This window comes from Miniopterus natalensis, chromosome X, assembly GCF_054644295.1.
Source record: "Miniopterus natalensis isolate mMinNat1 chromosome X, mMinNat1.hap1, whole genome shotgun sequence".
Taxonomy (NCBI): Eukaryota; Metazoa; Chordata; class Mammalia; order Chiroptera; family Miniopteridae; genus Miniopterus; species Miniopterus natalensis.
In genome coordinates this window covers 74687334-74699272 of record NC_142103.1, presented here as the reverse complement: position 1 = coordinate 74699272, position 11939 = coordinate 74687334, and the positions used below count along the sequence as shown (strand labels likewise).

General features: G+C 51.2%; 1 protein-coding gene across 1 annotated transcript; it reads right to left on the bottom strand.

Moving 5' to 3' along the window:
* Positions 1-1598: 1598 nt before the first annotated feature.
* Positions 1599-11917, bottom strand: KCND1 (potassium voltage-gated channel subfamily D member 1). Its single transcript, XM_087813306.1, has 7 exons — positions 10284-11917; positions 7734-10096; positions 5861-6023; positions 5676-5759; positions 5491-5589; positions 4982-5232; positions 1599-3001 (listed from the first exon to the last, which is right to left on the bottom strand). Exons 2-7 carry the CDS (start codon positions 8852-8854, stop codon positions 2770-2772), a joined length of 1950 nt encoding a protein of 649 aa, XP_087669432.1. The 5' UTR covers positions 8855-10096; positions 10284-11917; the 3' UTR covers positions 1599-2769.
* Between the last annotated feature and the right edge of the window lie 22 nt (positions 11918-11939).

Sequence of the window (11939 nt, the reverse complement as noted above, 5' to 3'; positions counted from 1 at the left end):
ATAAATGTACTATTGTGTTTTCTTTACATGAGACTTAATGGGAGAGGACTCAGGTTTACTGAGCCTATCGTGTTCAGGGCACTGTGCCCGATGTCTATGCATATTTTCACATTCAATCTTTTTATGACCATATTACTTGACCCATATATCCCACTCCCTACGGGATATTTGTCCAGCACCACATATCTAAAACTGAACTTATGATAATAATTGTAGCTAATCATCACCAAGTATTTACTATATGCCTGGCACTGTGTGCTAACAGCTTTGATGTTCCCTTTGACAGTGTATGGCACCCCCCCAGCCTTTGCCCATATCAGAAACCTAGGAGTCAGCCTTGCTTCTTCCTCTACTCCCAGATACCTGTCAATCCCAAGCCCTGCCAATTTTACCTCTCAAATATTTTGACTTTCCAACTCTGCCACTACCTGGCCAGGGCACCATCACCTACCAATTAGACCACTGCAAAAGCATCCTCTCTCCAGGACTGTGTCTCTAGAATCCACTATCCACAACCAGAATGATCATTCTGAAACACAAACCTCATGATGACTTTCCTGTTTATAAGCCTTTAGAGGCCCCCATTATCCTTAGGTTGGAGTCTAAAACCTGTATTCTAGCTTCAAAGGCCTTTTGTAATCTGGTTTACCTCCACATTCTGATCCTCATCGTAGCCTCACACTCTTCTTCCCAACTCTACTCAATTAATTTAAGTTCCCCAAAGGCCCCAGGCTCACTCTCTAACCTCCAGGTCTTTGAACATGCTGTTCCCTCTGCCTGAAACATTTTTACCCTTTTGTCTTTTGCCTGGCTAACTGCACCTCATTCTTTGTGTGTTGGCCAGGTCAGATTCTCCTGCCATCTACCTGCTTCTGTAATCCATCGATCTTGGTTCTCTTGCACTATATTGTAATTGCTTAGTTGCCTTCCATGTTCTCCTCTGTAAAACAGAGATGATGTCTACTTTGCCTATCTCTGTACCCCTAGGGGCTAGCACATGATATCCAGTTAATATTTGGTGAATAAAATTATCTTTTACAGATTAGCAGCCTGAGTGAAGAAAAGGTAAATAATTCTCTCTCCCAGGGATTGGAACTCAAGTCCACCTGAATCTAAGGTCTGTTTTCTCAGTGCTCCACAGAGCTGAGTCACACACTAGCCTAGTCTACCCAGTAGCCCAGACGAGAAAATGTAGGGGACATCCACAACGAAGGGGAATTTGCCACACTGAGAGATGCTTTTCATCAGGGTTCAATTCAGAGCCATCTGCTGTGAGGAAACCTGGGTTTAAGTCTCCCCCAAACCAAGCATGTGCTGCTCTGGGTCTCAGTTTCCCCATGTGTGAGTGAAGGAGCTAGAGCAGATGATGTCCAAGGGGGCTTGTCTCAGGACCTCCTAGCCTAGAGAGGCAACTTTTCAAACCCCGCTTTTTCATTTCTCCTAGATCCTCATCTTCCAGAACACATCACCAACCATCTACCTCCCATACCTTTACCCACACCAGCCCTTCTACTAGTTGAAATGAATTGAAATCAGAGTGCTTTTAACTCCCCAGCCCTATCCAGCCCCCAAACCCACAGAGCCAGGAGGTTCTCATCCTCATCTCTTAGGTTTTATTGACTGATGGAAACTACATCTTTGTCAGCCACCAGCTCCACAGGGACAGTGCTGGGGACAGGGAACCTGAGATGATGCCAGATAATCAGCCTGAGAGCAAACAGAGTTCCAGAAGGTGACCCAAGAAGGAGAAGAGAGAGGAATATGTGAAAAGGTGTTGTGGGGAGGAGGAGATAAAGAAATTCCTCCTGCCTCCTATAACTCCCAGAGTTCAAGAACAACCCAGGCCTCAGCCCCTGATGCTTCTGGATTCCTGCCCAAGAACATGAAATCAGCTCATGATCTACAAACCCAGCCCAGCCCCTGCTGGTTGCCAGGTGCTTATCTTAGACAGCCCAGACTCCAGCCCAACCCAGGAAGGAAGCAAACCAGAGGAGAGAGAAGGAGGAGTATTAGAGGTGGTCCCTCTGATTAGGGCAGATGTAAATGCTGCAGCAAATGGGGCAGAGGCTTTGCATAATGTCACGGCAGCAGCTGCTATTGCTAGAGTTTGCTGGGGGCCCAGCAGAGGATGGGGTTGAGAGGACCCATTTCCAGCAGCCAGAGAAGGGGGTAGTGTTTGTGCTATCTGTGTGTTGGGAGAGGCAGCCTGACCCCTGAGCCAAGGCCTGGGGGTGGAAGGTCACTGCTGAGGCCACAGCCCATGAAGCCTGTGGTTGCATTCCAAGCTTTGGAATTTGGGTGTTGTTAGGCCTGGTGGAGGCTGGGGATCTCCCTTAGAGGCTAGATCAGAGGTGATGATTCTCTTCTCTGAACCCCCAAACCTCCACAGACCAGACAGAGAGAAGAGGAAGTCTCACCTCTTCTCAGCTAGAGCTCAGATGTCAGGTGGGAGCCTGAGGGCCTGAGAGGAGGAGCATGCAGGAGGCCAGCTGGGGGAGAAGGTCTGGTCCCAGTGTGCTGGGGCAAGGAAGCCAGGGGCCTGAGGAAGCCCAGCGATTCAGCTCCCACAGGAAAACTGTCTGGAGTGGGGGAAGTGTCCCATTCCCTGGCTACATCCCCACAAGGTGAGCCATTCCATGAAATTCCATTGCATAGTTCTCAGTGGGGGACAGAAGGGGTCCCCAGGTCTGCCCCTGTCTGTCTCCCCATAATATGGCTTTGGAAAGGAGTCCCTAAGAATCAAGATGGCCCTCTGGATGGGCCCACCCCTCACAGGGAAGAGATCTTCACAGTCTCAGGGAGGAGGCAAGGGGTACCCAGGCTGGAGTTCCTGAGGGTGCTGCTGGCCCCGCCACCACCACTGCCACCAGGGGAAGAAGGTTGACTCTCATCTGGGGTGTTGGCAGGAGGGGTGGGGATACTGATGATGGCAGCCACGAAGTCCCGGCTATCGCAGTTCAGGTCAAGGCTGTCATGGAGCTTGGCATTGAGGCTTGAGCGGCTATGAATAAGAATGGGAAGATGGAAGGTTCTTAAAAAGTCATCTTAATACTTGCTACTGCAATCATGACATTTATTGAGCAGCTACTGGATCCCTGGCACTGTGCTAAATGGTTCCCCTGCACCCCCAGTTATGGTGGTGCAGAGTGAGGGCTCTGGAGTCAGGCAGTCCTGAGTTTGAACCCTGGTCCCACTTTTACCACTCTAAACCTCTCTTTTCTCTCATCTGAAGCATGGGAATAACAATACAATAAGTCCTCACTTAACATTGTCGATAGGTTCTGTGATTTTAAGTGAAATGATGTGCAGCAAAACAAATTTTACCACAGGCTAATTGATAAAAACAAGGGTTATGTTCCTAGGTATCTCATCAATGTTATAACAAAATTACATTAGGAATATTACTGGGTCGTAAAAAAGAATGGAATCTTACCATCTGTGACAGCATGGATGGACCTAGAGGGTATTATGTTAAGTGAAATAAGTCAGAGAAAGAAAAATGCCATATGATTTCACTTATATGTGGAATCTAAAGAACAATATAAATGAACAAACAAAACAGAAAGAGACTCATAGATACAGAGAACAGACTGATGGTTGCCAGAGGGGAGGGGAGTTGGGGGGCTGGATGAAGAAGGTGAAGGGACTGAGAAATACAGATTGATACTTAGAAAATAGGCAGGGGAATATAAAGTACAGCATAGGCAATATACTCAATAATACTGTATGGTGCCCAGCCGGGTGTGGCTCAGTGGTTGAGTATTGACCTAGGATCCAGGAGATCGTGGTTCAATTCCTGGTCAGGGCACATGCCCAGGTTTCAGGCTCGATCCCCAGTAGGGGGCATGCAGGAGGCAACCGATCAGTGACTCTCTCATCATTAATGTTTCTCTCTCTCCCGCTCCCTTTCTCTCTCCGAAATCAATAAAGATATATTTAAAATAATAATAATATTGTATGGTGCCAGGTGGGTACTGGAAATATTGGGGGGAACACTTTGTAAAGTATGATTAGCTAACCACTACACTGTACACCTGAAACTAATACAAAATAATATTGAATGTAAACGATAATTTAAAAAGAACAAAAAAAAATGACATTGAACAAAGTAATGTTATTCAAGGACCTGCTGTATTTCCTACCTCATAGGGTTCTTGTGGAGATTAATTGTGATAATAAATGATACAAAGTGCTTAGAATAATACCTGGAACATAATGAGAACATGCACACAAAACATTATCTATTATGACAGACTCCTTACAATGCCTAAGTCCTCACAATAGTCTACAGTAAGAGAGCTACATAATCTGGTCCCTGTTCCTTTCTGATTTTACCTCCCACCACTCTCCCTCACTCGCTCCACTCTACTCATAGTAGCTTCCTGGCTATGTGTCATTAGACATACAGACCCATTTCTGCCTCAAGGTCTTTGCAAAGGCTGTTTGCTCTGCCTGAAAAGCTCTTCCTCTTGATATCTACATGGCTCACTCTCTCACCTCTTTCACATCTTGGCTCAGACGTCACCTCAGCAAAGCCTTCCCTGACCACACAGTTAAAACTATATTACACCCCTTCTACACTCTCCCCCATCCCTGATTTATTTTTCTCCTTGGCACTTAATACACTACATGATCTGTGTATTTGTTTATTAATGGTTACATCCCACTAGAATATAAGTTCCAGAAGGTCAGGGATTTCTGCGTGTTCTAATCACTGCCTAAAGTGAACTAAATTCCTAAACTCATAAAGTGAACTCCAAAATGCCTAAAACTGTGCCTGGCATATAGTAGGTGCCCAATAAATGTTTGTTGAAACAACAAATGAAGAACAAAGAGTTCCAGACAAGATAAGCCCAAGCTCCTAGCATGGAGGAGTTTTGGTTTGAGCTTGACTTGCTATGCCTGGAGTCATGAAATCTCAGACCCTCTGGTCCAAGCTCTGAGCTTCCCCAAGGATGGCCAACTGGTGAGGGTTACTTACCTCTGAGGGGCAGGGCTCCTCCGCAGCCCTGCCAGAGTGTCCAGCTCCTGCATGCTGCCACGGCTGACCGAGGCAGTAGAGTTGGCAAGGCGGATGGCACGGCGCTTGGCCCTGCGGGGGCAGCAAGAGGATAGCAGGCTGCCAGGCCCCACTGGCTGGGAAGACACAGAAGTGCTGCAGCTGGTGCGGCCACCCAGTGAGACAGCACCCAGAGCCTCGTTGAAGGTTAGCTCATCTGTGAACTCATGGCACTGTGGGAAGAAGGGAGGCATGGTCACAAGGCACCACACAGGAGCTGCCCCCACCGCCAGGCCTTTGCTTATGCTGTTCCTTTCTGGAAGGTGCTCCCTTGTCCCTCCCCTTGCCTACCCTTCAAGGCTCAGCTCTATCGGGCCTCTTCCAGGAAACCCCCCACAGTTAGTAGTGAGCCTCCAATTCCGCAGGGGGAGCTGGCTTGGTAGCAGGGGGATCCCCTTTACCCTGCCACACCACTTCTCGTTAGGCCTCACCGTTGTCTTCTCTAGACAATGCAGCAAGTGGTGATGTTGTTGCTCAAAAGCAGAACGGTTCCTGACACACAGTGCCTGTTCCTCCCCACTACTGCTGTCCTGGAGTGGATGGAGCAGAGAAATGAGGTCAGCTCCTTTCTCCTCCCATCACTGCTCATGCCCAACCCCAATCTGGACCTACCCACCTCAAGGCCCCTGTTCTGCTTGTACTGCAGGAAGGCGTTGGTGGTACCACTCTTTGCCAACCGGATCCTTGCCAATCGCACCTTCTACAGAGAGAAAAGAGTCAGGTGGGTAAACACCAGAGGTGACTGACTGGCTTGGGGTGGGTGGGAGTAATAGGAGATACTCAGGCGGAAGGCACAGCTACCTGCTGTGCTCGGCGCTTGTCAGCACGCTGGTTCTGGTGGTAGATGCGGCTGAAGTTAGAAACAATGACTGGCACAGGCAGGGCGATGACCAAGACACCACTGAGTGAGCAGATGGATCCAAAAATCTTGCCAGCAATGGTGCTGGGTACCATGTCTCCATATCTGGGGCCAGAGAATGTAAGGCAAGGTCAAGAAGAGTGCCCACCCACCCCTCAGTCCCCCACTGCATCTCATCTAATCCAACTCATTCTGCGACCCTGGCCAGGCGCGTGAACTCTCTGAGCTCCAGTTTCTTGCTCTGCAAAATGTGAGGGATGACCTTTCTGGCCACCAGTGGGGGTCAAATGAGAAATGGGCCCTCAGCCCCTGCCATCTGCTGCCCCCATCGGAGTGAGCAAGCTGTGCACTGTGCACTGAGCATCTGACTCAGCTGGAAATCTATTAATACCCAGCATGGGGAAGAAGGAGGAAGTCACAGGCAGTAAACATAGCCTCCTGGGGAGAGAGTTCCACCACTACAAGCCAGCTGAAGGGCTCTGAGTCCCCACAAGAGTCCTCTGATTGTTTTGCTTGCATCTGTCTTACGTTCTCTAGGTAGGACCCCTTCCTATTCCCCCAGGGGAAACCTTGAAACTGTCCTTACATGTAAAAACAAAGGGGAGCCTTAAAACTCCCCCATCCTTTTCTCCATGCCATCCCCCCTCCCATAGAGATGAAGCAGAGCCAATCTCAGAGGGGGTGAAAACCAAAGTCAGGGAGGTTCCATGACTGACTTACTCAAGATCACACAGCATACTTTTGTTCTAACCACAGGACCAATCAGATCCCCTCCACAAAAGTGCAGCCTCTGCAGGCTTAAGCCTCTAGGCCTTTGCTCAAAATACCCCCCCCCCCATGGGTCTTCCTTATTTCTTTACTTTGACTCATTTATTTGTTTTGACTTGTTTAAAAGTCTCTCCAACTTGGCCATTTCTGGCTCTGTGTTGTGTCATCTCAGACTCTGTCCTCAACTAGGAGACACGGGCAGCTGCCCACCCACCCAGGATTGTTGTGAAGACTGAATAGGGTAAAAGGATCAAAATACCCAGTTCCAATCCATTCTCGAGGCTCAGTACTTGCTTGTCCAACCAGAATTAATTTCCTGAACTTCCAACCAGAATTAATTTCTACTCCTTAGAAACCTCAGATCAACTTTTCTACACCTCTATTAAAGCACTGAGCAAGCTCAACTCATCCATTCAACAGATACTGAGCAGCAATTGTATACCTAATCCAGGTGATGGAAGTTAGGAAAGGCTCAATCTCTACCCTAGACAGTGTCTTTAAGAACAACATGAGTTTGGTGGCTCCACTTGATGTTTTTATCCCAACTATTTTCTTTCAAGGATTGGCAGTAAAAAAGTGATGCTGAAAATATATTGTTCTGGGGAGCCACGGAGGTAATGCCTCACACTATGGTTCTAGAGGGTTGGGAGCTATGGGTCCTCAAGATGGAAAAGGGGGTGATAGAAAGCCAACACCTGTTTATCCTGCACCAGAAACTTTCAGAGAACTTTCACAACCACGATGTCACTAAAGTCCCTCAAAAGGGATCATCATTTCTCATTTTACAAGGGGGAAAACAGGCCCAGAGAACACAAGGTTAACAGAAAGATTATAGCTAAGACGATCCTTGAACCCAAGTCTCTTGACCTGGAATATCAAGGCATTGTCAAAGCTGGGCAGGATTTGAAGATTAGTCCAACTTCCCTCAGTTTTTACAGATGAGTAAACTGAAGCTCAAACAGAGAGAGAGCATTTACTTAACCTTTTACAGAAAAGGTGAGTGTAATTGCCTGACAGGGCAGCTCCCAACACAGGGTCTGCACTCACCCAAGTGTGGTCATGGTGACAATGGTATACCAGAAGGCTGCGGGGATACTAGTAAAGTTAGTCTTCTTTGTGCCCTTCTCAGCATAAAACATGACAGTGGCGAAGATGATGATGGCCATTGTAAGGGAAAAGAGGAGAAAGCCCAGCTCAGAGGCACAGCTCTTGAGTGTGTAGCCCAGAATTCGCAAGCCCTGTGAGTGCCGGGAGAACTTGAAGATGCGGAACACCCGGAACACACGAAGGGTGACAAAGGCGCCGGAGACATCCCCGTTCTTGGGCACGAAAAGCCCGATGTAGTAGGGCAGGATGGCCACCACGTCTATGAGGCTCATTACACTCCGCAGGAAGCGGCAGCGGCTGGGGGCGGCAAACAGCCGCAGGAGGTATTCGCCGGTGAATATGAGCACGCAGGCCGTGTCCATGCAGAAAAAGGCCTGCGGGAAGCGTTCGCCACAGGGCTGCTCCCTTGAGGGCAGTCTCGCGGGGCCTCGGCAAGGGATGGTCTCCACCACGTTGGCGATGACCGAGACGGCGATGAAAAAGCCAGTCACGTAGTAGAAGACGAGGGCCGCAGTGCTCGTGTGTGGGTTCTCGAAGGCCCGCCAAAGCCTCTGGCGCAGGGAGCTGCCGGCCCGCAAGGCTGGCCCGTCCGCGGCCTGCTCGGCTTCCTCATCCTCCGCCAGGCGCTCAGCGTTCTCCTTCTTGCGGTCCCGGTACTCTTCCAGGCAGCAGTCGCCAACGAGCTCAGGCACCAGGCCATAAAAGGCCAGCTCTTCGTCGAAGGCCTGGATACACTCTTGCCGTGGGCAATGCAGACGGCCCGTGCGGTAGAAGTTCAGCACGTGCCGGAACATGTCCGGGTCGCGATCGAAGAAGTACTCGCCAGAGTCGGCATCGTAAAAGAACTCCTTCTCTGAGCTGCCCAGCAAGGTGTCTGGGTAGCGGTCCAGCGTGTTCTTCCAGGTCTCAAAGCGCCGTCCGCTCACGTTCACCACCAGAACCTCATCCCCTCGAGATGCCTTCACCCCTGGCGCCGGGGGCAGGGGCTGCTGGGCCAGGGGCAGCCAGCCCACCGCAGCCGCCCGCGCAAAAGGCAGCCACGTGGCCACGCCTGCAGCCATCCTGCCTCGCCCCGGGCCCTCAGAGACTGGGGGGGGCGGGGGGCGCCTTTAGGAGAATGTGGCTGTCTCCAGGGTGGTGGGGACTTGGAGGGGCCCTGGGCCACTCGCACAAGGAAACTGGGGATGTCTAGAGAGGCCAAGAGGAACCTGGAGGAGGAACTAGAGACAGAGGCAGGGGCTTGGGGATCATTTAGAGGGTCTGGGAGGGCCCTGAGTGATGTCTTGAGGGACTGAGAAGGGGCTAGGGGACATGGAAAGGAGCAGAGAAGGGGTGTCTAGAGGGACAGAGAAGGATCTGAGGGAGCATTTAGAGGCTGAGATGATTCTAAAAGGGCCAGCATGTGCCTGAGAGATGTCTGAGGGTGTCTGAGTGAAAGCAAAAAACACTGGGGAACTGTCCACACTGTCAGTTCTGATAGAAGGAAGAAGGGACTAGAACTACTTAGCTGGGTTAGAGAGGGGATTGGGGCATCCTGAGGGGTAGAAATGGGACCAGAAGTGTTTGAAAGAGGCTATCAATGTCTGGAGTGGACTTCTGGGGGAGATGACAAAGGTGAGGAGGGCAGTCCACACCCTGAAGGCTCCTGGGAAAAGATAAGGGGGTTGGAGTCCCTTCTTGGATCTAGGAAAGGGATTGGTGCTTCTAAGGGATGTCTACAGAGCCAGGAGGTTGTAAAGAGGCTGAGAGGTAGTCTTGGAAGTGCCTGGAGCTGCCAAGAATAGCCTGGGGGGTGTCTACAGTCTACAGGACTTCTGGGGAAGGAAGGAGAGGTGGGGCCCCTAGTGGGGCTGGAGAAGGAAGTGGGGTATCTAATGGGGTAAAGGGCTAGGTTACTTTTCAGAGGCTGATGTGGCTGGGGGAGAGGGGTATGGGAGGGGCTGGGAAAGTGTGGTCCACCCTCAGGAAAGGGGCCTGGGGAATCCCTGGGGGCTGGGGCTCAACTGGAAGTTGGGCACAGATCTGGAGCACCCAGAGGATAGAAAAAGACTGATGAAAAGGGGGGTCTCCCCCAAATGGGTTGGAGATCAGAGTGGGATGTTGAAAGGGAGTTGGGTGTGTCTCCAGAAGGGGGGCTGCTGGGCCTTGCAGGAGGCTGAAGAGGGAGGCCAAGATAAGGCTGTGTCCCACTGTTGGGGGCTGGTCTGGGGAAACCACACCCCGAGGGGCTGGTGGTGTGCGCTGGGCAGCAGCAGTAGCAGCGGCGGCAGCAGGAAGAGGAAGAGAAGCAGCCACAGCCAGGCCTGGGAGAGAAGGCAGCACAGACAGGGGAGGGGACTGGGTCCCTGGAAGGAGGCTCTGGAAGGACAAGGTCCAGCAGGACCCAGGGGTACTGTCCCAGGATGGGATAGGGTGTGGGGGCTGGACCAGGGAAGGGCAAGGACAGGGCTGTTAGTGGTCCCCTCCCACTACCCACAGGGCCAACCTCACCTGTGTCCCCACTGCAGCAGCGGCAACAGCGGAGGGGCTGGGGGTACCAAACACCGGAGCTCCTGCCCCCCTCTGCAGAGCTGCCCGAGTTCTCCTCCTCCTCTGGCTCTCTCCCCGCCCCTCTGAGCTTGCCGGGAGATGGAGAGGCAGGGAGGGGCCTCGTGGCTCCCAGAGCCCCCTCCCCTAGGACCGCCTGAGGGACCCTGGGGAGACTCCGCCTCCTACAAAGCTGGTTGGGCCTCAGTCGCGTCATCTGGAAAATGGGGGTGGTAGGGAGCTTTGCCAGTTCTCCCCACCTCCTTCCTGGACTCCCCCTTCTTCCTGCCCAGCTCCTACCCCCCCTGCCCCCAGGGGCCCCCACCCCCACCCTTCTGAATCAGCAGCACTTAGCAGATGCGATCGATGGGGAGGCGTCTGTTAATGGCCCTAGAGCGGAGTGCCACAGGGAATGATGCAGCGCTGTGTCCCCTCCCTGCCCCCAAGGCTGGAGAAGGTGTGGATGGAGGACCCGTGGGGGGCATTTCTCTAGACGGCCAGACCCCCTAAGCTGTTGGGGGGGAGGGCATGGGTTAAAGCCCAGCTTTAACCAAGACTGCTGGGACTGGAGCACTGTCCTCCTGTTTGCTAATGTGAAATGGGGGGGGGGGCAGGGTAAGAGTGCAGATGGGGACAAGCAAGGTCCCACCCCATACCAGGTTGTTTCCCAGGCAGGCCCCACTCTGAGGGGCAGTCTCCATCTGCCTACATCCAGGAGAGGAGCCTCAGATCACACCTTTTCCCCTAGAGGGCTCTGCTGTGGCAAGAACACTAGGTACCAGGTGCCTCTGGTATGGATGGGTTCAAACCCCAGCTTTCGGACTTGCTGTGTCCTTGAGCAAGTGATTTGTATTGTTTCCTCAGTTGTCAGAGACTTACCCCAACTTGATGGTGTCACTGGGAGCATTAAATGGAGTGATGTGAAAAGGGATGCATAGGGCATGGCACACAGAGGCCTCCTTTTTAATAATTAAATGTGTATGGTGCTGGGGAGCAGTAATGCAGGGCCAATTTTAGCCTTTCAATCAATTTACCTCCATTTCCTAGCTCATCACACTCCTGTTTTATCCATTTCACCCACCCACTCACTCATTTGTATATTTACTTCATCCACCTAAGTATTCACCAAGCTATCCATATGTAATCCCCTGTCCATCCATCCATAGCCCCGCCCATTATTTATTCACCTTTCTCTTCTCATTCATTAGCTCATCCATCTGCCCACTCATCCATCCAGATATTCCCCTAGATGTCCATCTGTCCACTTACATGCCCACCTGCCCATCTTCTACCTATTCACCCACTAATCCATCTATCCATTTATTCATCCAATCACCTATTCATCCATCTGTCCATTTATTTCCCAATCTATCCATCATCAATCTATGCAACCTTCTACTTATTTATCCATCAGTCCATCCAAACACTTACCCATCCTCCCACCTGTCCAGTCATTTACACCTACACCCCATACAAATCCACCCACATATATATCTGCAGATACTTCTGCTCCACTCAGTTTGAGGGGTTAGTCAGCAGTAACTGGAGACAGGCTGGGTGAGGGTGGCGGAAAGAGAGTAAAGTTGTGGCCAGAGACCTCCCTCCCCATTCCAACAGTGT

Excerpts from the sequence above, each read along its gene's own strand:
- KCND1 (XM_087813306.1), bottom strand. The coding sequence starts at position 8,854 with ATGGCTGCAGGCGTGGCCACGTGGCTGCCTTTTGCGCGGGCGGCTGCG. Across the intron at positions 6,024-7,733 it reads GTCACCATGACCACACTTGG|ATATGGAGACATGGTACCCA; the intron begins GTGAGTGCAGAC and ends CTCTGGCCCCAG. Across the intron at positions 5,233-5,490 it reads ATTGTCTAGAGAAGACAACG|TGCCATGAGTTCACAGATGA; the intron begins GTGAGGCCTAAC and ends TTCTTCCCACAG.